The following is a 22,311-nucleotide window of genomic DNA, read 5'->3' as shown; positions in this document are numbered from 1 at the left end:
AAGTTAATGGCTATATACTAATAGGACAATATAGTACATGTGGTATATATGCATGTATATATATATATGTATGTATGTATATATATATATACACACACACATACACACACACACACACACACACATATATATATACATATATACATACATATATGTTAGTTTTCTGTATTTTTTGAGTTATGAGCATTGGTCCACCTCTGTTCCTAATACAGCCCCCTAGGCAGAGAGAACTTTCTGAAAGAGTGGGCACATGTGCCAGACTGCCCGAGGCTGCTCTGGGCTGTGAAATATGTGAGATATAAGCAGGTCTGTGTTTCCTCAAGGGATACAGTTCTAACAAGCCCACTACTGCGTCAACCCTTGCCTTCCCTGACAAGCGACCATGGCTCTGCCCACCACTGCTTTCTCCCCACACATTTAACTCTCTCAGGGCTCTAGGGACCACCCGTGGGGACAGGCAGACCCCCGTCCACCCTACTTCCAGCTCCAGACTCCCCAGGGAACTGTGGCTGCCACCCTCCCCAGATTAATGTCTTCCGGAGACCCTCCTCTTTGCACCCCTACCTGTGGGTGTGGGGGACACACAGTGGCGGCCCCCTGGCCAGGAACAGCACTTCTGAAGTCCAGAGCAGTCTGTGTCCAAGCTGCATGAAGGGCTAAGTGGCTCTGCTTCAGCAGTCGGGCAGACCCCGGGCCTCGATGCAAACTCCCGGGACCGGTTCAGGGCTGGAGGAATGAGACAAGTTAACCATATTAGCAATAAAAGTAGCTGGCTTTGTGCTTGTCAACAGGAAGGCCTGGGCTTAGCCCCCAGCACCTGCTAAGACAAGGTGTGTGTGTGTGTGTGTGTGTGTGTGTGTGCGCGCATGTGCTCTCGCATAGTGCAATGTGCCTGGAATCCCAGTGCTCAGAGGAATCAGAGTTCAAGGTCACCCTCAGCTATGTAGCAAGTTCAAAGCTATCCTGGGATACACGAGATCCTGTCTCAAATGCAACCATGTGGGCTGGAGAGGAGGTTCCAAGGTTCAGAGCGCTTGCTGTTGTTGCAGAGGACCAAGGTTCAGTTCCTAGTACTTACATAGTGGCTCACAACCACCTCTAACTCCAGCTCCAGGAGAATTTGATAACCTCTTCTGTTTTCCATAGACACTCCACATGTGGCAAAATCAGACAGACACACAGTAAAATAAATGGATCTGGTTTTGTTTTGTTTTGTTTTGAGACAGGGTTTCTCTGTGTAGCCCTGGCTGTCCTGGAACTCATTCTGTAGACCAGGCTGTCCTCGAACTCAGAAATCTGCCTGCCTCTGCCTCCCAAGTGCTGTGATTAAAGGCATGCACCACCACTGCCCGGCATGGATCTGTTTTTTAAAGCAACAACAGATACTTTAAAAAAGGCATCAACCCTAATTGAACTGAGGGCTGTACGCATTCATAGTTGATGCTACTTTCAGTTTCAGAAGTTCCATCTGTCCTGATCCGGGCAGAGACCCTGGAATTGTTGGAGACTTGCTTACACTGGCTCTAAGGCCACTGGGCTTCTTTTCTATTAAGGCAGCTTCAGGGGAGACCTCAAGTGCTTTCTGTCCCTCCAGTCCTAAGGAGTCCAGTTCCAGGGACCTTCTACCCATTCCTAGGACCAGTATACACACACACACACACACACACACACACACACACACACACACACCATGTTTACTGAGCGCTTCATTGAAACCAAACAAGCTGTTTGGTGCCTAGTCCACAGACATGGCTCTGCCCCACCTCTAGGAAATGAAGTCCAAAGCAAACACACTAGCAATTCCTGAAGGTAAGTGAGTAGGGTCAGAGTCTCAAGTGACCGGTGGGCCTGGGTGGGGCCGAGTGGGGCCTGGGTGGGCTCAGAGAAAGTTGCCCTTTGGAAGGGATTGCACCTGGGTCAAAGGAAGCTCATAACGGCCCTGCAATGCTCAGCTCTGAGGTAAGGCCTGCTGGCCAAGGACCACGTAGAACTGGTGTACCACCAGGGTGGAGTGCAGACAGAAGGAATCCCACAGAGGCCATTACTGTGGGACCGGCCAGTATGTTTTGGATCGGGTGGTGATGGAGACACTTTTGGTGCCTTCAGACACTTTGACCTACTCCGTGCTCCCTTCTGCACTGCCTGGACTCCTGGAGCTGCTGGAGTCTCCCAGCTGGAGTCAATGCCGTGACTTCAACATTTGCTCCCTTTGATCATCTGTCTTGCTTCCTGGGGACAAGGGTCACACATTTACCAACATTCCACAAAGTGTTCAGAAGTGCCGTTCCAAGCCCTTCAAGTGTTAGACAATACCAACCAATAGTTATGTTCTGAAGATACCTGTGGTGGTCTAAGTGACAATGGCCCCCATATAGGTTTAGATACTTGAATATTTGGGCCCCAGTTGGTGAAATTGCTTTGGAGGGATTAGGAGGTGTGGCCTTGTTGAAGAAAGTGTATTGGTGTTTCTCTGTTGACAGTTCAAAAGCCCACACCATTTATAGTAAGGCACCCTCTGCTGTGTTGCTTGTAGATCAAGATGTAAGCTCTCAGCTACTGCTCCAACACCACGCCTGCCTGCCTGCCTGCCTGCCTGCTTGCCTACTGCCATGCTTCCCATCATGGTGTTCATGATGGTCACGAATGCTAACCATTTGAAACAATAAGCCCCAAATAGATGCTTTATTTTGTATTTTTCCTTGGTCATGGTGTCTGATCAAAGCAATAGCAAAGTAACTATGACAGTATCCCATGAGGCAGGAGGAAGGTTAGCCAGGGCCTGGGAGGGATGGAGAGGCAACCCAGAGATGTTACAGTCTCAGAGATAATCCCCTTGGGTCTCCCAGGGTTTCTGGAGATTTCTGTAGCTAATGAAGAGAACTGTGGCCTCACTTCTATTGGGAACAAGTCCCAAGGACAGCCACTCAACCAAAGCAAATATAGCATACAAGGTAGCATGGGCCCTGCTCAGGAAGCTGAGCCTTGTGTTTTGCTATTTAGAAACACATGGTTAAAGTCATCATTAGTAACATTGTCATTTCCAAGCTATGGGCTTGGTCTTTCATTTCCTCAATATCTAGGCGCATATACAATGTGTCCAGGTCGGAGAGAAAGGATTGAGCTGAGTCAAACTGCAGGCCAAGCAAGGAACTCTGTGTGTGTGTGTGTGTGTGTGTGTGTGTGTGTGTGTGTGTGTGTGTGTGCAGTCTTGTCAGGAGCAGAACAGATGCTCATCTGACAATGTGAACGCCAAAGAGGCCGTGGGCCAAGCAGATAGGAGAATGGGGGTGAGGTGGGCTGGGTAAGGTGTTCTGACAGGAAGACCAAACACAGCAGGAGGTTTGATATCAGCTATGCTCCGGGTTTCTGGGCTGTAAAGCATGTCCCCGTGAGGTAAGATGCTCACTGTGGAGGAAACTGATCTGCAGGATCTAGGCACATTTCCTGTAGATCTAAGACAATTCTAAACTGAAAAGATTTGCTGAAATACAGGGGGAAAAAAGAGGCTACCTCATAAAAAGAGGAGAGTTGGTTAATATGCTAGCCACACAAGTACCATGACCTGAACTCAGAAGTCCCAGAAACCCAGCCTTGCATAGAGGTACACACTGGCTATCCCAGCTCTTGGGAATCTCAGACAGCTGGATCCCCAGGGCCATGGGCTAGTCAGCATAGCTGGATTGGAGAGAGCTCCAGACAGTGAGAGACCCTGTCTCAAAAAATGGAGATGGTACCCAACCTGAGGTTGTTCTCTGGACACACACACACACACACACACACACACACACACACACGAAAAGAAAGAAAGAAAAGAAAAGAAAAGAAAAGAAAAGAAAAAGAAAGGAAAGGAAAGGAAAAGAAAAGAAAAGAAAAGAAAAGAAAAGAAAAGAAAAGAAAAAAGAAAAGAAAGGAAAGGAAAGGAAAGGAAAGGAAAGGAAAGGAAAGGAAAGAAAAGAAAAGAAAAGGTCTCTAACAATGGTTGCCTAGCAACAGTGGGGTTCTGGAACCCAAGTTCCTCATCTTAACTTTATTGCTGCTGGGAATTCCCCTTCCCCCAGGGAGGGCTGTGTCCTAAAGGAATAGCCAGTCAATTTGGTAGAAAGTCAAAAATCTCTCCTTTCTCAACTCAGTGCAAACAATGAAACAACGTTTCAGTGCTCCTCAGTGCTTGGCAACTCAGCAAGTCTCAGTTCAGACAGAGGGCCCCAGAGATTCCTATTTGGACCACAGCCTCCAAGACTGCCCAGAGCTAAGGAATCCCTGGCTGGTGAGCACAATCCTTCTGGGATCCCCCTCCCTCTGCCTGGTCAGCACAAGGCATCTCTGGGCATTTGCATGAAGATGGGAGGTTGGAGGTGAGCCTGGTCCAGCAGGGTTTATACCAGGAGTAAGAGTTCACCAAACTAGCAGGCGGGGAGGGGCCATGCAGAACCAGGGTTGCTGCCCACAGGGCTCCATCTGCTGGACTCTTCACTGAGGACAGATCCAACGGGTAATGTCCATCACATGTGGCGTTCGTGATAACTAAACGTTAGAGGCAGTTGATGGCTGATTGGGTAATTACGCATCTATATGTGACAATTCTCTGAAGCCACGCAATCAATGGCCACAGTAATATTATTGACAAGGAAGTCATTCTGGGGAATTGCTAAGTGATTAGGAAACAAAATAAATCAACAGAAAGTTCCAGCAGGGCAGCCGGACTCTTGTGCAGTGTTGGCCCTAGGGCATGATGGGACACATCTCTAGAGATGACTTTTGAGTGGCAGACTTTTCGGTGCTTGCTCTCTGGTCTTTGCTTCTAAAATCTGTACCTGTTGAGATCACATTTATAACTATATATTAAACATTTTCAATAAGTGACTAGATGACTTAGCACTGAGATTCTTGGGGCTGGAAAGAGGTGATGACATCGGAAGTCACAGCAAGTATGCCCTGGGCGTCATTTCCCTGGTTTGGATGGCTGCTTACTGAGTGGGAGGAGAAAGAAAGTCATTATCTGGGCTTGCACCACTGGCTTGGGGAGAGAGGCTCAGACACCAGGCCTGAGAGACAAAGGCTGTCCCCACCAAGGCAGAGGTGTGTCTTTCATCTTGTGTTTGCTCCTCTGCAACACCTGTGGGCCCAGCTGGAACCGGGCCTTGTTCTGCATACATTGGGGCCTTGGGCGGGAGCAGTTAGACAGTGGTGAGTTCACCTCAAATTAACAACACAGGAAGCTGTCTGCCCACACCTGTGGTGTCAATGCTGCCCTCGAGGCAGCATCAAGTCACCAAGGGGGTGTCCCTGAGACACTTAGGTGCTCAGTTTTCAAAGACAAGATAGGGGACGCTACAGTGGCCCCACAGGGCATATCAGACACCAAGCCTTGACACCAGCAGGGACCTCCCTAAGGGAAACCCTGGTGTCAGGATAAAAATGATAAAAAAGACAGAGAAGCTATGGGCCTGGAGACAAAAAGTTGGGGAAGGAAGGAAGCCCTTCCTCAGGCACTGGTTTTGTCTTTCCGTTGATAAAGACAAGAGATCTCAGGCCCCATTGATGAGGCCCAAACCACTCAACCCAGCCAGCATGTCTTTTCCTACTGACGCCTGAAAGATAACCAACCACTAAACCATGTCGACTCAGGGACAAGATGGTCTGTAACCTGTTGCCAGCTCTGTAATGCTGGCTCATCCTGGACCCTGCAACGAAGCCACAGATCCCAGTTTCTCCTGAATGGAGGAAGAGGACCGGGGGAAGAGAACCCTTTAAGCTTCAGAGGGTGACAGAGGAGCCTCTGTTTCTGTCACCACTGATGTCCTCTATGTCCTGAAATGCCTCCTCTGCTTCCCTCACTGGGACTGTTAGTCTCAGATTTCAGACTCCCTTATAGCAAGCTGTATTGCCTGAACTGAAAAACTTGATTTCTTGATGTGGGACAGAAAGAAAGACTGGGCACTCTTTTTTTAATTATTGTAGAAGTATTTTGCATATTGATATTATTAATATTATTAATAACCAAGCACACTCTTAATGGCTTGTTAGTTCTGAGTGAACTCCGACTCCATCCCAAATCTAGATGCCCTTGGATATATACAGGGTTGATGCTGGCAGCAGCTGAAAACCTGACCCTGTTACTAAGAAGTGCCTGGTGGGCTGGTAAGATGGCTCAGTGAGTTAAGGCGCTTGATACAAAACATCAACTTGAGTTGATCCCTAGGACCCACATGGTGGAAGGAGAGAACTGCCCCTGTAAGTTGTCCTCTCTCTCTCTCTCTCTCTCTCTCTCTCTCTCTCTCTCTCTCTCTCTCTCACACACACACACACACACACACATGCACACACACACACGTGTGTATAAATAATTTTGTCCTTTTTTCCTCTGGAGTTGAGGACTGAACCTAGGACCTTGCACTTGCTAGACAAGTACTCTACCCCTGAGCTAAATCCCCAACCTCTGAAACCACTTAAAAAAAAAGAAGAGTGTCAGTCCAAATGTCCACAGAGGAAGGAGGAATTCCAGGGCTGATAAAGAGGGAGCCACCTGCATCTCAGGGGCAAGGCTGGCCTCCGGATGTGTGCTGTTCACCTGTTCCTATAGAGCTTGCTGCCTGGAGATGAGAGGGAGATAGGTTCTTGGGGTTGAAACCACCCTCCTTTCCAGACCACGGTCTCTTCGAATACAGCACAATGTGAAGCTCCTATTCCTGTCTTTCTGCCGTTGTGGTGACCGACCTGACTGTCCCAGTTACTGTGTGACTACACAGCTCAGGGCCTACTGCCAGTCTGACCACAGTTGCACTGCCTGCAGGTCACTGGTCTGTCCCACACTGTGTTCTGACCCAAGAAGACCTCGTAGAAGGCCAATACTCAATGCCAATGTCCTTCCCTCCCCTACCTTCTTTGGGCTGCTCCCTAGCTGCCCATCGTCCTATTTGGCTGGGCCTTCTAAGATCTAAGAGGTAGTGCACTCTTCAACCCCGCAGGGCCACTCTCCCCTGAGAGACAGGCAGGACCTTCTGACTATACATAAGCCCATTTCAAATGATATTGACTCGGAACAAGCAAGCACACCTCCCCCCCACACACACACCTTTGCTAGAAGACATACTTGGTGCATCCTGCTTCAAATTAGGAGCTGGGTGCTGTGCTCCAAGCCACACTCAGCTCTGGCTATGACATGGGCAACCATATGGACCATCTAGGTAACCGACCTGCACATCCTACAGACCTGCGCCAAGGAGCAGAAGGCCCAGCACCTCTGTCTCTTTCTAGTGGAGACCAGATTAGGATTTAAGGTGAGACAAGAGTTCTATAGCAGCCTTGGGAAGAGAGCGCGGTCTCCAGTGTTGGAGAGGTTGGGACACTGTGTCAAACACCACTGTGTTAGAATCATTCAGCATTATAAAAAGCCACAGATGCTCATGTTGGACCTCGATCAATGCTGCCACCAGCTCTGAGGCTGCTGCATGGTGCAGAATATCCCAGAGGCCCTTGCTATACAGCCAGCTCTGAGTACCACTGAGGCTCTCCAGCCCATGGTATCTCTCCTGCATGTTAACAGGCTGATGATGGCAGAGATGGTGGTATATTCCTTTAATCCCAGCAGTCAGGAGGCAGAAGCAGGCAGATCTCTGTGAGTTCAAGTCTAGCCTGGTCTACAGAGGGAATTCCAGAACAGGGAGGGCTACAAAGTGAGACCCTGTCTCAGAGAAACAAACACTAAAAATCAAAGGGCTGGTGATTCTTATACTTCACTTGAGCTATGAAATCAGAAATCTGGGGATGGGTTCATGAGAAGCACCCCAGAAACACTAAAGTTCAAGAAAGACGGAGGTGTAATGTTCTAGAAAGATCTAGGATTCCAGGGAGACATCGCAGGCTTGCACACACAGCCCCAGCAGCTTCTCCCTCCAGGGGAAAAGCAGCTCAGCCCAGCCCTACCCCATCACTCGCTCACCCATGCCCGCCCGTGACTCACACAGAACGCAGTAGAGGCCAAGCTGCTCAAAGCCCGCACAGCAGTCGGTCACATTCCTGGACTCAGGGACATCCATCGCTAGGTACTGGGTCCGGTACACAGTCTTGGGGCACTTTTTCCAGGGGATCCATCCTCCACAGTACACGTAGGCTGTGTGAGAGGTCTGCACAGCCTGCAGCTTCTGGACACTTCGGGTCACCGGGTAGCTGCAGAGCTGGTAGCTCAGCAGGGAGAGGCCATTTTCTACAAAGAAGACCATGGAGGATGTATTAGCAAACCAAGGTGGTGAAGCACCGGATCAGATCACTGTGCCCTGTATGAGTATTGGCTCTTGGCAGCAGCAAGCTAATTGCGGTCTCTACTGTTGAATGGGCCCTAGAACCAGCCCAACAGTCCTAGTGTGGCCTTTGCCTTTTCAAAAACCAAACCCACCCCTCTGTTTGCATAAACACATAGCCATTGACATTAGCCTGTACTTGAAGAACTCTCATCCTGTTCAAAGCCGGGAGCCATCCAGGCTGGATTTGAGTGTAATGTTAGATTCAGCCCAACCAAGCACATAGACTTGGAGTCCAAGATCTGGACACCACATCCCCGTTGTCACTCTGCCTTTGGTCCCACTTGCTGCAGGCTCTCTTACATATCAGTATCCATAAATCTGAGTCTGGCCATGTGGCCCACAGACAGGCAAGAATCACCCAACAAGTGTGGACTGTGGGCCCGGGGGATGGTAACAACAGCTTTTTTTGGAATGGAACGGATGATGGATAACCAAACATTTAATCTATGTATGGATGGATGGATGCACGCATGCACGCACACATGTACACACATAAATGCAGGTATATGTGTATGTGTGTACATGCATGTGTGCATTCGTGCACTTATATATGTATTTTTTATGTATGAGTGTATCCATGTATGAACGCATGCATGCATGTAAGTATGGATGCAAGTATGTATGTACACATGTATACACATGCATGCACATATATGTATGCGTGCATGTATATGTATGTATGCATGTACATATATATATATATGAGTGTATATATGCGTGCATGCATGTATGGACATATGTATGCATGCACCATTATCATCACTGTAAGAGGACACAACTGTCCTTGATGAAGGAGGCCAGCCCATCTTAGCTCATCTCCTCAGACCTGCCCTGGGCCTCCCTCTGAGGCTGGCCTAGGGCTGAGAAACTGTCCTTTTCAGCAGCAGCAGCATGGCTTCCCAGACTTGCATGCTCGTGACATTTTCCAGCCCCTCACCACTTCATGATGGGCTGCATCCCATGAAACCTCTGTCACTTTCTAGCATAGAAATGCTAGGGGTCAAGGTGTGTCCTTCTAAAAGATGCTAGAACCTCAGAGCCCAGGCACTCAGACAGCAGCCTTGTTGGGTAGGACTGCTATCTTTCTGAAAATAGGAAACTGGAACAGGCACTTACACACATGTGCGTGCATACACACACACACACACACACACACACACACACACACACACACATACACACACACACATATACACACACATACACACACACACACATATACACACAAGGAGAGAGAGAAAGAGTGTGTGTGTGTGTATAAGAGAGAGAGAGAGGGAGGGAGGGAGGGGGAGAGAGAGAGAGAGAGAGACAGGGAGGGAGGGAGGGGGAGAGAGAGAGAGAGAGCGAGAGCCATATGAGGGAGAAGGCAAAGATCAGGGTGATCTTCTACAGGTTAAAAGGTGCCAAAGATTTCTAAACACATCAAAAACAGGCTTGGATGGACTCAGTCCCCATGGCCCCAGAGGGAGCCAGGCCAACACTTAGCAGTAGAGCCAGGTCCTCAGAGCTGTGGGAGAAGCCACCTGCTCCTTAAGCTCCTTTGCCTCAGCAGTTCTGAAACTCCCATGCAGGGCCCATGGATGCCCTCTCTCAGCTCCCCCTCAGCTGCTACACGGTTCGATACACCAGCATCTTTGAATACTCAACTTCAGAGCCCCCTCGCCCCAGTTTCCCCAAATGTCGAGGCCTGCAGAGCCCAGTGCCGCAACTCCCACCCCCACCTTGAGGACTAGTGTCCGGGGAAGCTTGGAGACGGAAGTAATCTCAGGAGCAGCGGCCATTTTCACCCACTGGACCATGAAGTCACCTCTGCAGAGCCTTCCCTGGGCCTATGGCAGACCACAGGTGGGGACATCTCAGCTGCCACTGTTGGGGGAGGAGCACTGCAGCCTCCTCCAAGGCAGACACAGCACAGAGTCTCACCTTGGCCCCAGAGTCCTGGGCTCTGCAGCCACCACCAAGGGTAGGGGAGCAGCTATAGCCTAGTCCCTGTCCCCCATGGGGTCAGCCTGGCTTTTGGAAAGCCTATAAGGCCTCCTCACTAAAAGTGGTCACGGTCTATTCTGGAGAGAAACAGAGGCTCTTAGGACATGAATGTGGCCCGAGACCAAGCTCTCAGGGACTACCCAGGGGAGGGGTGGCAGAGAGTAGCATCTTGACTTTGCAAAGCCAGCCAAAACTGGGGTAGCCTGCAAGAGTCTACTGGAGCTGATGGAGATTCTTCAACTTACCCTCAGCCGAGACGTCAGCCATGTTCATGAAGGACACAGGCTCTAGGGAGCCAGTTGCCTCAACCTGATCCTTATAGGGTCAACAGTTCCTCCTTCACACACACACACACACACACACACACACACACACACACACACACACACACGCCACACCACACCACACACACCACACATATACACACCATACAACATACACACACACACACACACACACACACACACACACAGCCTCCTCCATCTCCAGAAAAGCCTGGAAAACGTTCATCTTTCTTTGCTTTTTATCTTCTACTGAGGTCACTGTGCCATCTTCAACCCTGAGGACAGGCAGAGCTAGGGTAGAAACCCCCTTACAGGACCTGCTGTGCAAAGTCTCTTTCAAGAGCCATCACAGCAGGAGGTGAAAAACCGCACTGGGCTCTAGGCCAGTGGTTCTCACCCTTCCTAATGCTGTGACCCTTTAACACAGTTCCTCACGTTGTGGTGACCCCCAACCATGAAATTATTTTCATTGCTACCTCATAACTATAATTTTGCTACTGCTATTAATCGTAATGTAAATATCTGCGTTCCCCATGGTCTTAGGTGACCTCATCAAAGGATTATTTGACCCCACCCCCCACCCCAAGAGGTCACAACCCACAGGTAAGAACCACAAACACCACACTAGAGTGAGTGCGGTTCCCAGCTCACCCCCCCAACCCTCACATTGCTCCACAAATGCCCACTTAGGTCATGAGGTCATGAGGTCAGGAGGTCCTCCTTGCTCCTGAGAGTACACCCTGGCCACCCCCTGCTGAAGGCAGGCGATGCTTGGCTTCCACCTCAGAAGCCTGCTCCCTGCAGTCACGCCTGGGATGGAGCAGCCCCCAGGAATATGTCATACGTCTGTCCCCCAACCCTGTCATTCCTAAAACAATTTCTATGTCCTGCAGTTATGGGGTTAAGTTGTAAAGTTAACACCTTGTACACAATGATAAGCCAGTACAGGTTCCACAGTTCTGAACCACGAGTAGGCAGGCGACCCCAAGGAAGGCTGCACTGTGTCCTGTGGTCTCACATGAACAATGAGGGGGTCACAGCTCCCTGTAGGAGATCCCCTGTGAACTTCCTGATGTTTCACTCTGCCTATGACTAAGCTGTATGGTACACACACACCACACACACACACACACACATAGCACAAAACAAATTCCCAAGTACAGTAAAATCCTCCTCTAGACAGAAAACAATGCGGACCAGGCTCAAAAAATGGAGGAGACTTCAGAAACAAAACAGATCTCTGAGTTCCCAGCCAAGTCAGAAGGATTGTAAGAGGAAAGGGACCAGAAGGTTTGTGATCATAATTCCTTGAAGTCTGGGGTTTTGGGAATACAGGGTCTGGTCAGGCATGTTGAGCCGGTTTGGTGGTTCTGGGGATAGAACCCAGGCTCATGCGTGCTGGATACCCCGAACTTCGCCCCAACTCCACAGTGTATTTTTAAAGACCTTGTGAACCAGGATTTTTCCCATGCTTGGCCTACTCCCTCGCTGCACCCCCTACTCTGTAATTCTGTACTTGAGAACATGTGGCCGAGGGTGAGTCTGAGCCACGCTGATCTGTAAGCCACCCTGCTGCCCTTCCCGATCTGTAAACAAGACCTTCGTGCTGGGTACCGAATCTTACACTCACATCCCTCCCTCGGAAATGTAGCACTTCAGGCCTAACCCAGCCTCAAAATCTGCTTCCCAACCCCACGGACCCCACACACTGGAGGCACACTCCCATTGGGGAAGCCCTCATTCTGAAAGCATACCCGGGGCTCGGCTGCGGACTGTTGCTAATGGTACAGACAGTGTGGCTGGCAGGCAGGCCGGCCGGGACAAGATACCTCTCTCAGAGAAGATGCTTGCTGGCCAGCCAGGGTCCCAGCAGTCACTGCCCTTTTGAGACCCACTCTTAGAAGTCCCTTCTCTGGATTCACCTCTAGATCCCTCACCTGTAAAGCCACTGGCCTGGCTCAGGTCCACAGTACAGGCCAAAGCCAACAGGACCAGCCTCACGGTCCTGGACATCATCCCGTGGTGGTGTGCAGGCAGGGCTTTCGACTTCTACTGCAGTGGCCTGAGTCCTAAGCCAGGCTCGAAGGATTCTGAGCTGCCCCAGCCTGGAGAAAAGGTCCCTCTGTCCCCTGTGCTGTTGCTAGTGGCAGTGACTTCAGAGGAGCACTCACAGGGAGCAGTCCCTTATGGCTGCTCATTAACGCCAGCCACCGACCGGCATGGCTGTGTCCCTGGGGGCGCCTGCATGTCAGAGCCTATTCTTGCTCTGAGCAGATGGGATCTTTGAGGAAAGGTGAGCAGTAAGCAGCTTCGGCCACATCAGTGAGTCTCATCTTGTTTGTACGTAGAAAATGCATTTCAGACCCAGATCTGACTCTCCACATCGGACACGAAAGTATTCCATTACCCAGCTGTTCCCAGCTGGCAGGAGAAGACAGGCCCACATCAAAGTGTCACCTCGGCTCCAGAGGGGAGCCTTCACACCGCTCAACAATGGAGGTCAGAGGTCACAGCCAAGTTCGTCAGCTCCGTGCAGTCCCAACTGGGCATGGAAATGCTTGCGCTCACAGAGACTCTCTGTGCCCGTCGGGATTCAGAATGGAGAAAATATGAAATGAACAGCCGGAGGTGAGTGGGCAAGCCAGTGACCGGACAGCATCCGTGTGCCATGTTAAGTGGAGAGTGAGCTCAGGTATGAGAGGCCAGAACAAAACCTCCCACAATTTCCCCACACGAAGGTGCTGCCGTGGGGCTGGGTGAACTCAAACGCATCCAGGAATGGTAGAAGAGAGAACTGTCCTGAGGGTTGGTAGAAATGTTGATGATGTAGTCTGTAGTTATTAGTTATCATGTGATGCAGAAAGTGGACTTTTAAAGTTTCCGTCTGGTCTGGGGCTGGAGCCCAGTGGGTAGGATGCTCACCTGGGTTCAGTCTCCGGTATTTTAGAAACTGGGTTGGCAGCGCATGTCCATTATCCTAGGACTTAGGAGACAGAAGAAAGAGGGTCTGAGGTGTATTGTTCTGTCTTGTTCTGTGCTATACAGGGAGCTCAAAGGCTAGCCTGTGTTACATAAGAACCTATCAGAGGGACACACACATAAATATACACATATGTACTCCTAAACACACACACAATATATAATTGTACACATAAATATGCATATATACATATATAAATATGCATATACACTTGTACACTCACATAAATATACACATGCATATTCATATAAAGATGTCTGTGTACACATACATAAACATGTGCACACATATGAATATATGTGTGCAGGGGAGGTGATTGTGGGGTGGGGGAGGTGTCCCCACGACCACTGTGGTCAGCAGAGTGACTATCTGCAGGAGACAGAAGGTAATTTGGTTCAGTTTGACTAAGTGGGGGGTGTTGGTTCAAACTTCAGGAGTCTGACCCTGAACAGTTTATTTTAGGCATATTTAAGCACAGTGCACTTTGGAGAAATTTTTTCTGGTGCTAAGGAACGCAATTCTGTATCCACAATAAACTGAAGCAATCTAAGTCAAGGTCAGACATCACTACATCAAAACTCTTTGTAAAGTGCATTTGATACATTCTACAAAAATGGGCTCTACAGATTGAGAAGGCCAAGCTTCTGATAAGGGTGGGGGGAGGATCCAGTGTGGTCTTAGCCACATTGATAGTTCAGAGGTCACTAGGTTATTGATCCAACATGCCCCCAGCCTTCTAGGTGGATAACAGGCTATGCATCATTTCTTTGAAGGCACGACCTTGTGTATTTAACATCCCAAGTTCTCCTGGTGCTTGAGAATACATGGATCCCCATGCCTCCTACATCTCCTCTGCATTTACTTTTTAAAGAAAAAAGTGTGGCTGTAACAGAGGCCAGCGATGAGTGCACTGTCTGTATGTCTAGCCTAAATAATATAGGCAGGAAGACCACAGTTATAAGAATAGCTAACTGTCTTAGTCAGGGTTTCTACTCCTGCACAAACATCATGACCAAGAAGCAAGTTGGGGAAAAAAGGGTTTATTCAGCTTACATTTCCACAATGCTGTTCATCACCAAGGAAGTCAGGACTGGAACTCAAGCAGGTCAGGAAGCAGGAGCTGATGCAGAGGCCATGGAGGGATGTTCTTCACTGGCTTTCTTCCCCTGCCTTGCTCAGCTTGCTTTCTTATAGAACCCAGGACCACCAACCCAGGGATGGCACCACCCACCATGGGCCCTCACACCCTTGATCACTAATTGAGAAAATGCTTACAGCAGGATCTCATGGAGGCATTTCCTCGAGGGAGGCTCCTTTCTCTGTGATAACTCCAGGTTGTGTTAAGTTGGCACACAAAACCAGCCAGCATACTAACAAAAGGCCAAGGAAAGGGGGAAACTATGTTAACCATGGTGGACATTCAAAGGTCACCTTCGAGATTTTGTTTATCTCTTCATGCATACCATTTAATTTGACCATCGATTGTAAGAGACATATGACATTGACAACCAAGATTGTGCTTGACTAACGCTCTAGAGTAGCTTTTGTAGAGCTGTGCTTCCCAATCTGCCGGTCTCTTGGTTGATTTCCACTAATATTTTTGCCATCAAATTAGTAGTTTTCCTAATCCTGTAGGGCATCTTTGAGACCTCACTGTAGTCCAGGGGCTTGTAATTCCTGGGACTGGTAATAAGAAGAATCTTTGGCATGGCAAAACAGCATCATGCAGCCTCCTATCAAAGGTGAGCCTTTCCTCCCCTCTGACGATAGGCGTTTGCATTCTGCATGGACAGGCTAAGAGTTAGCATGCAATGCCGTCAACAAACGTAACAGCATCAATTTGGGTCAGTGTGTTCTTGTTGTCTTCCCAAAGCACCGGCTTATTCTTTCTCCTGGGGCATCTCCTTTTGATGGGCTTGTCTGCTCCCTTCAGATACTTCGTTTGTCAGGTGGTCTGTGGGATGCTATCCCGGTTGGACTCAACAGATTGGGAGCCATCTGGGACCTTGTTCATTTTCTGGAGAGACACAGGCATGTCTTCTTCCTGCCGTTAGGAGAACATCTGGCCCTTCCCGTTTAACATGTATACTAGGCAGTGTCTTCTTTAGGGTAACCTGGTTTGGAGCATCAGAGGAATTACTATCCTTTAGAGTGAAAAAATGTAAAATTAGCATCGTTGAATATGGCATAGTGTGTGGATATTTAGATGGATGTATATACTTCATATGCATATATATTACTGTATAATAAATACTGTATATATCATATACATTATATAAATAATATCAAATCTTGTGTATAATACATACACTTATAAATAATACTATTTATTATTACTTACATATTTTTATATATTGTGTATATTACATACAGTATTTAAATAATAATATCATACATTATTAAGTACTATATATATACATATATATATATATATAATGTTAACATTTAAGTATTTAATGGTATCATTAAACAATAGTTTGATTCTGTGAATTGTAAGGGATTCCAGTAATAGGATCAATATTCCATAATTTGCAAAAATTCCTTGAAGCGTTTGCTATTGCAAGCAGGATCATTATTGTTTTTTAGTTATAACGGGAATCCTAGAAAGGAAAAGGTGTATAATAAATTATTAATGGAACCCAAGGTTGTTTCACACCGGTGAGCAGAAGCAACAGTCACAAAAGTATCAACCATTACACGAACATACTGTAAACATCCGAATTCCGAGGTCCGAGTAGCATCTGCCCAATCTAATCTGGCATTAGATTTTAACCTGCAAGGACGGACTCAGCCACTAGAGGGCAGTGGTGTAAAAGAAGAACAAAAAGTTGACTTTTTTTTTTTTTTTTTTTTTTGCCTCTTAAGCTTAGCGGATGGTAAGGGACCTGGCAAATCAGAATCAGCAGGAGTATGAGTTATGAGAAAAGGTTGAGTTTATTGTCATACAGATACCTGAAGAGAGAGAAGCAACTGTGAAGTAACATGAGTAGTGGGCTTGAGGTTAAGTCTTGCAGTTTCTAAAAGAGGAACAGTTTCAGCACCGTATGCAGTCAGTTAAAATATTCAGTGGATGATAAACATCCAATAAAAGCTGATTGGTTACCTTGAGTTCAGACTGTTGAGTTGGACAAGTGGGCAGAGGGAGTAAATCCAATCGTTTTTGTGGGCGATGTGGACTTGCATTGTCCTTTTGAAGGGCCATCTGTAAAAGCGTTAAGAGCAATCTCTGTAGGGTTTTTAGATGTAACTTTGGGTAATATCCAGGGGTAGCTTTAAAAAGCTTTGAAAGGGGATCTTTAGGATAACCATGAACTATAGCTCTTGAGTAACATGCAAATGCAACCTGCCAATTATCATCAGTGTGGACCAAATGGCCAACCTGCATTTGTTTCAGAGGCACAGTGGTTTCCACAGGCTTCTCACCAGTAAGTTAAGATGTGTCCTTCAAGTCATTAGCAAGGCAAGTGTATAATTTCTTGTAAATAGGAGTTACAGATTGTTGCAGAGAATTACGACATGCATAAATTTGTCTAGTACCATTACCTTATTGATGTGTGATTCCAGTGGGTGGTGAGTAGGAAAGAAGGCTAAATAATTGATAAGGAAGTGAGGGATTTATTCTAGGATCTACCGCTTTATTTAATAAACTCACAACTCTCTCTGCTTTGGGTGTTATGATTCTTATAGAATTTAGCCCAGGGTCTCCAGGAAGCAACTTAAAGGGTGGAGCCAAGTCTTTAACAGTGATAGGCAGATAAGAGCATACCCCAATAGACATGGCCCCCACAGTTCTGTAAGTAATTGAAGATACATTGTTTTGGAAGTTTTAAGTGGAGACAATAATGGAGATTTTGAAATCTGGTGAAAACTTTCCTGGTGATAACTCAATCCCATGCGCCACGACAAAGCTTACATCAATCTCCCTGAGGAACAACGGAAATACAAATCAGACATGACGACCTTGAAACTTTGTAAAGGACATGGAACATGTTCCATAACGTGTGTTCTATAGATTGACCGAGAAAAGGGTCTGGGGAGGATCCATCCTGTAAGGTCTCACTATACTCAGACAGTGCAAAGTTCATCAGACTATTAATCCCATCCACTCCCAGTCACTGTATGGGTATCAGGTTATACATCCCTCCCTTTGAAGGAAGAAACCTGCGTGTTTAATATTCCACACTACCTTAGCACTTCTTTATGAACACAAGGACCTCCATGCCTCCTACAAACATACATGTGCACATAACATATTCCCATGTGCGTATACACATAAACATACACATTGCACACATGTACAGATACATAAACATACATATTTATATGCACACAAATGTGCACATACATGCATATAAATACAGACATGTACATACACATAAATATATACATGTTCATGCATGTAAACATATACATGTACATACCCACAAATATGCACATGTTTACATAAATATACACATGTACAAACATAAACATACACATACATACACATACAAATATATACATATGCATGCATGTAAACATACATGCATACACATAAACATACACATGTACATGTGCATATAAATATGCACATTATACACATATACACACATGTATACACATATAAATATATACATGTGCATGCATGTAAACACACATATACATGCGCATAAACACATAAATGTACATATACACAGAATTATGCACATGTACACACATAAATGTACCCATGTATATACACACATATATACACCTGTATTCACATATGCATATACATGTAGATACATAAACATATACTTGTACTCATATAAATATACACATGAACATACATACATGTACACATGTATGCACATATATTTACACATATTCCATTATTAGCACATGACCCTGAGACCTGGTAATGTTCTTCAAAACCTCTAGGGAAAACACTGACTCTCACAGTGTTTTATCTCAGAGTAGCAGAAACTCTCATTTCACCCCAGCTGTCTAGCAGGAGATCATGAAGATAACCCACACCAGCAGTTCAAACATCCCCTTGCTGGCTACAACCTCCTGCCTCTTGGCCAGTTCAGGACCTCAACCCTGCATGCCTTCCATTTACCTCAAATCAGCCAGCCCTCTGCTTTCCCTGCCTCACCATAGATCACCTTAGGCTGCAGGCCTATCACTTCAGGAACACCCGGGTCCCATGACCTCAATTGTCTTTCTGTCCCACCTCTTCCTCCAGCCCATTTGGCAAAGCATGCATGGAGATGCACAGAGCCATCTTTCTGTTTCCATGGAAGCCTGCTGGAGAAAGTCATGTGACCATCTGGATAAGGACTCAGTATCTAACTAGCTTCTACATTCCCTTCCTATCCTACTTCCTGAATGACTATTTCAAATATTTCCCCTTTCTAAAATCTACTTCCACTCTGTTCCTACCTCAAGCCATGTAGCACATTTATGGAAGACAACTATATGTGCTGTTCTCAATCCCGTGAGCCTTCTGTGCCGTCCCCTTCCTCCCCTTCTGTGCTTGGGACAGTGGGGATGTCCCTCTGTATCTAAGCCCTGCTCGTACTTGGACTCTCCCACCTTCCCAGTCTCCTAGGGTGCGTCTTCCTGATTCTACCTCTGCGTTCTCTTATGAGAACTCTCTTCCTCTCTTTGTTGTTTTGTTTTGGAGTTAGAATCTCACTACGTAGCCCAGGATGGCCTGGAACTGGCTATGTAGCCCAGGTTTGCTTCAAACACAACGTTTATTCTGCCTTCATCTCCCAAGGACTGGGATTGCAGGTGTCTATCATCACGTGTATGTAGCTAAATCTTAGTTTGACTGATCTTCTCATCAGTCGTTGGCTTTTAGACATGCTTTGGTCTTCCCAAGGGGTGGGGGGAGAAGGCAGGGAAGGAGGGAGGGAAAGAAAGAACTCTTTCCCGTCACTTCATAAATCCCTTCCTTTCCACAGCCCACATGCCTACTGTCTGTGTTTCCCTGGTTCCTCTCACTCCTTTACCTCTTTCTAAGTAGGGAAAACCTCGCAGAGATGCACCTTGTGCATGAAGCACATTTATCTCGAATGCACAGCTCAGTGAAGATTTACCTGCAGCCACTGCCTTAATCCAGATATGCAGCATTGGCAGGAATGTGATGTACCTGTCGTTTCACCAGGTATTTCCACTCGATGGCACACCTGGTGGGCAAGTCCACAGCAGTGCTTTTCAAAGGCTTGTTTTACTTGCGGTTATGTGTGCCTGTGAGTGAGGATGTGCCCATGTGAGCACAGTGCCTGTAGAGACTAGAAGAGCGTGTCGGATCCCCTGAGACAGAGGTGGATGCTCGGAATTGAACTCAGGTCACCTGTAAGAGCGGTGTTTGGTGTTTGCTCTTAGCTACTGAGTCATCATCTCTCAGAGCCTCTCCGTGGTGCTCTTGTCTCTCTTCAACTGCGTAGAGCTTCACTTAGCAGCTGTCCTGCCATCGGTGGACATTATTCCTTTGCTCTTACAAGCGACACGTGAATGAACACTTTTGTATAGGCATCATTTGTGTTTTTGACTGTGTGCATTCGGCATGTTTCTCTCTCTCTCTCTCTCCCTCTCCCTCTCCCTCTCTCTCTCTCTCTCTCTCTCTCTCTCTCTCTCCCTCTCTCTCATACTGGGAATTGAACCCCGGGCCTCACTCATGCTGGGCAGGTAGACAGGTATCTGTTGCTGAGCTACAGCTTTGGCTCTCAGCTCAGATTCTTGAAAAGTAGCCCGAGGCAAAAGATATTTGCCATTTGTGTTACTGATTTCTCCTGAGAGAGACTGCGGCAGTTTGCATTTCTATCAGGACTACTGAGGACATTTCTCCAGAATGACTGTTTCCCCATGGACTTGCTATGAACATAGGTGGATCAACTTAATTATATGGAGATTTAATGGATTTATTCCTATAATGGATTTATTCATTTAATGGATATATATATATATATATTCACCTTTCTTTATATTTTTGAAGCTTCATTGGAATGTAATTGACATGCCACGATATATTGTCACAATTTGATGAATTTTGCTGTATGCATAAAACCCATATTTACAATCAAATAAATATAGCTATTCTTCCCCAAAATGTCCCATGCTTCTTCATAATCTAACCTTCCCTTCACATCCCATCCTCAAGCACGGATCTCAAAACTTCTAACATCTACATCCTTGTCCCAAGGGCTCAGGGGTAAGTCTATCATTATAGAGGAAGCTAGGCTGACAGCCCCTTAGAAAGCAAGGCTGGAATCGGCGTGTGACTAATTAATCACAGAGCACAGATGTGGCTCTGAGATGGCGAGCATGAGCTTTTTTTCAGAGGACAGGACCTGGGTTCAGTTTCCAGCACCTGCATCAGGCTGTTCGCACTGTTTCTAAGTTCAGCTCTGAGAGATCTCACAGGCATTTCTGGTCTCTGTCATGGGCATTCATGTGCATATACCCACACACAAGCACACAGTTACCTTCATAGTCAAAAATAAACTAAATGTGGAAAATAAAAGATGGCAGCAGCTGCCAGCATCCACCGCAGAGCTCCGCGGAGTCTGAGAGACCCACGAAGGGAGATGCGGTGGCAGAAAAGGTGTCTGCAGGTCCCCCCGCAATAAATGGGGCGTGGGGGGGGGCAGGGCGAGGCGGCAGTCTTATGGGAAGATGCTTTTAGAATGTGGACTCACCAAATCGGACGGAAAGACGGTGGAATGGAGCCCCACGTGGGAAATGATGAATCTATACCCTCTGCTACCACGTCTCAGCCTGCAAGCACAAAAGTCGTTGCTGAGGAGTCCCGGGACTGCCAGCACTGGCGTCAGGGAGATGTGCAGCTCGACAGACACACGTCCAAACCACGTAGGCTCGCCAGCCAGCTCCCACCAGGGCCTCTGCCTATGCTGCGTACCCTACTGGGAGATAGAGGAAGCAGGCAGCCGTTCAGCCCACAGCCTACAAGCTCAACAGTCATGCCTGGTGAGCCGATCTGTCGGCATAGAGTACAGGGTGGTGTGCAGCGGCCTTGAGCTCCCTTGGAAACGCGTGGTAACTGAAATGAGCTGGTCCTACGCGCTTCAGCAAGCACCTCGCTGTTGCAGAGGCCTGAGCTGCTTGCCCTGGGAGAATGCAGGGCAGCTGCCCACAGCCTCCAAGCACGAGAACCGAGTCTGGTGAGCCTCGGGGTGGCAAACATCAAGGGCAGGGAGGTGAGCAGCAGTCAGGAGATTGCACAGAACCAGCACTCGGACCCTCTGCCTAACTGCTACATCATCCTGACTCTGCCCAACAGCAGGATATCTGAGAGGAATCTCAGCAATGATTTCGTATTTATGGTGCTTCAGAAGCCAACCAGACCAACAACTCACTGCAATGAACATTTGCATACAAAGCTGCCTGGGATGTCTCTAATGCTACAGTGAACAAATCCATGCTGACATGCATGGCCCATGTTGACGTCCCTTGGCTATGCTGCCTCCGGGAGGCTATATTGATTTGAGTAGCCTGCTTGGCCCCTTAGGCTGTGGTAATGTCTAGTCCATTGATGTGAAAGGCCTGTGCTTATGCCCAGGGCTATAATGGTGCCTGGGGCCATGCAGTATCAGAGGGTATGTTGGTGTCTGGGGTATGTACTGCCATTGGAGACCATGCGGAGGTCTGGGACACCTGTTGTCACCAGAGACCATGTGGGTGTCCGGGATGCGTGTTCCTGCTGACCGTAAAGGATGGAGAAGCTACCTGTGCCATGGTATTGGTGGCTGCAGACTGACTGTTAAGAAAG

The 22,311-nt window shown here is 47.5% G+C and overlaps 1 protein-coding gene and 1 long non-coding RNA gene across 3 annotated transcripts in view; both read right to left on the bottom strand.

Moving 5' to 3' along the window:
• Nucleotides 1-12,689, bottom strand: part of Umodl1 (uromodulin-like 1) — a 56,063-nt gene extending 43,374 nt beyond the window's left edge. The window contains exons 1-3 of one of the 2 annotated variants that reach the window (XM_006524614.2): nt 12,511-12,689; nt 7,964-8,206; nt 565-726 (exon numbers count right to left, since the gene is read on the bottom strand). In XM_006524614.2, coding sequence (XP_006524677.1) covers nt 565-726; nt 7,964-8,206; nt 12,511-12,589 — 484 coding nt within the window. In that variant the 5' untranslated portion in view covers nt 12,590-12,689. The remainder of the gene's footprint in view (nt 1-564; nt 727-7,963; nt 8,207-12,510) is intronic. The other variant, NM_177465.4, reaches the window with a different exon arrangement.
• A 2,221-nt stretch (nt 12,690-14,910) lies between these two features.
• On the bottom strand, nt 14,911-21,552 carry Gm41562. The gene is made up of 3 exons (XR_876734.2): nt 21,221-21,552; nt 16,657-16,755; nt 14,911-15,667 (listed from the first exon to the last, which is right to left on the bottom strand). It is a non-coding gene; the product is annotated as a predicted gene, 41562 (long non-coding RNA).
• Between the last annotated feature and the right edge of the window lie 759 nt (nt 21,553-22,311).

The sequence above is a fragment of the Mus musculus genome, chromosome 17 (assembly GCF_000001635.26).
Source record: "Mus musculus strain C57BL/6J chromosome 17, GRCm38.p6 C57BL/6J".
NCBI lineage: Eukaryota > Metazoa > Chordata > Mammalia > Rodentia > Muridae > Mus > Mus musculus.
This window is presented reverse-complemented; position numbering and strand designations above follow the sequence as displayed.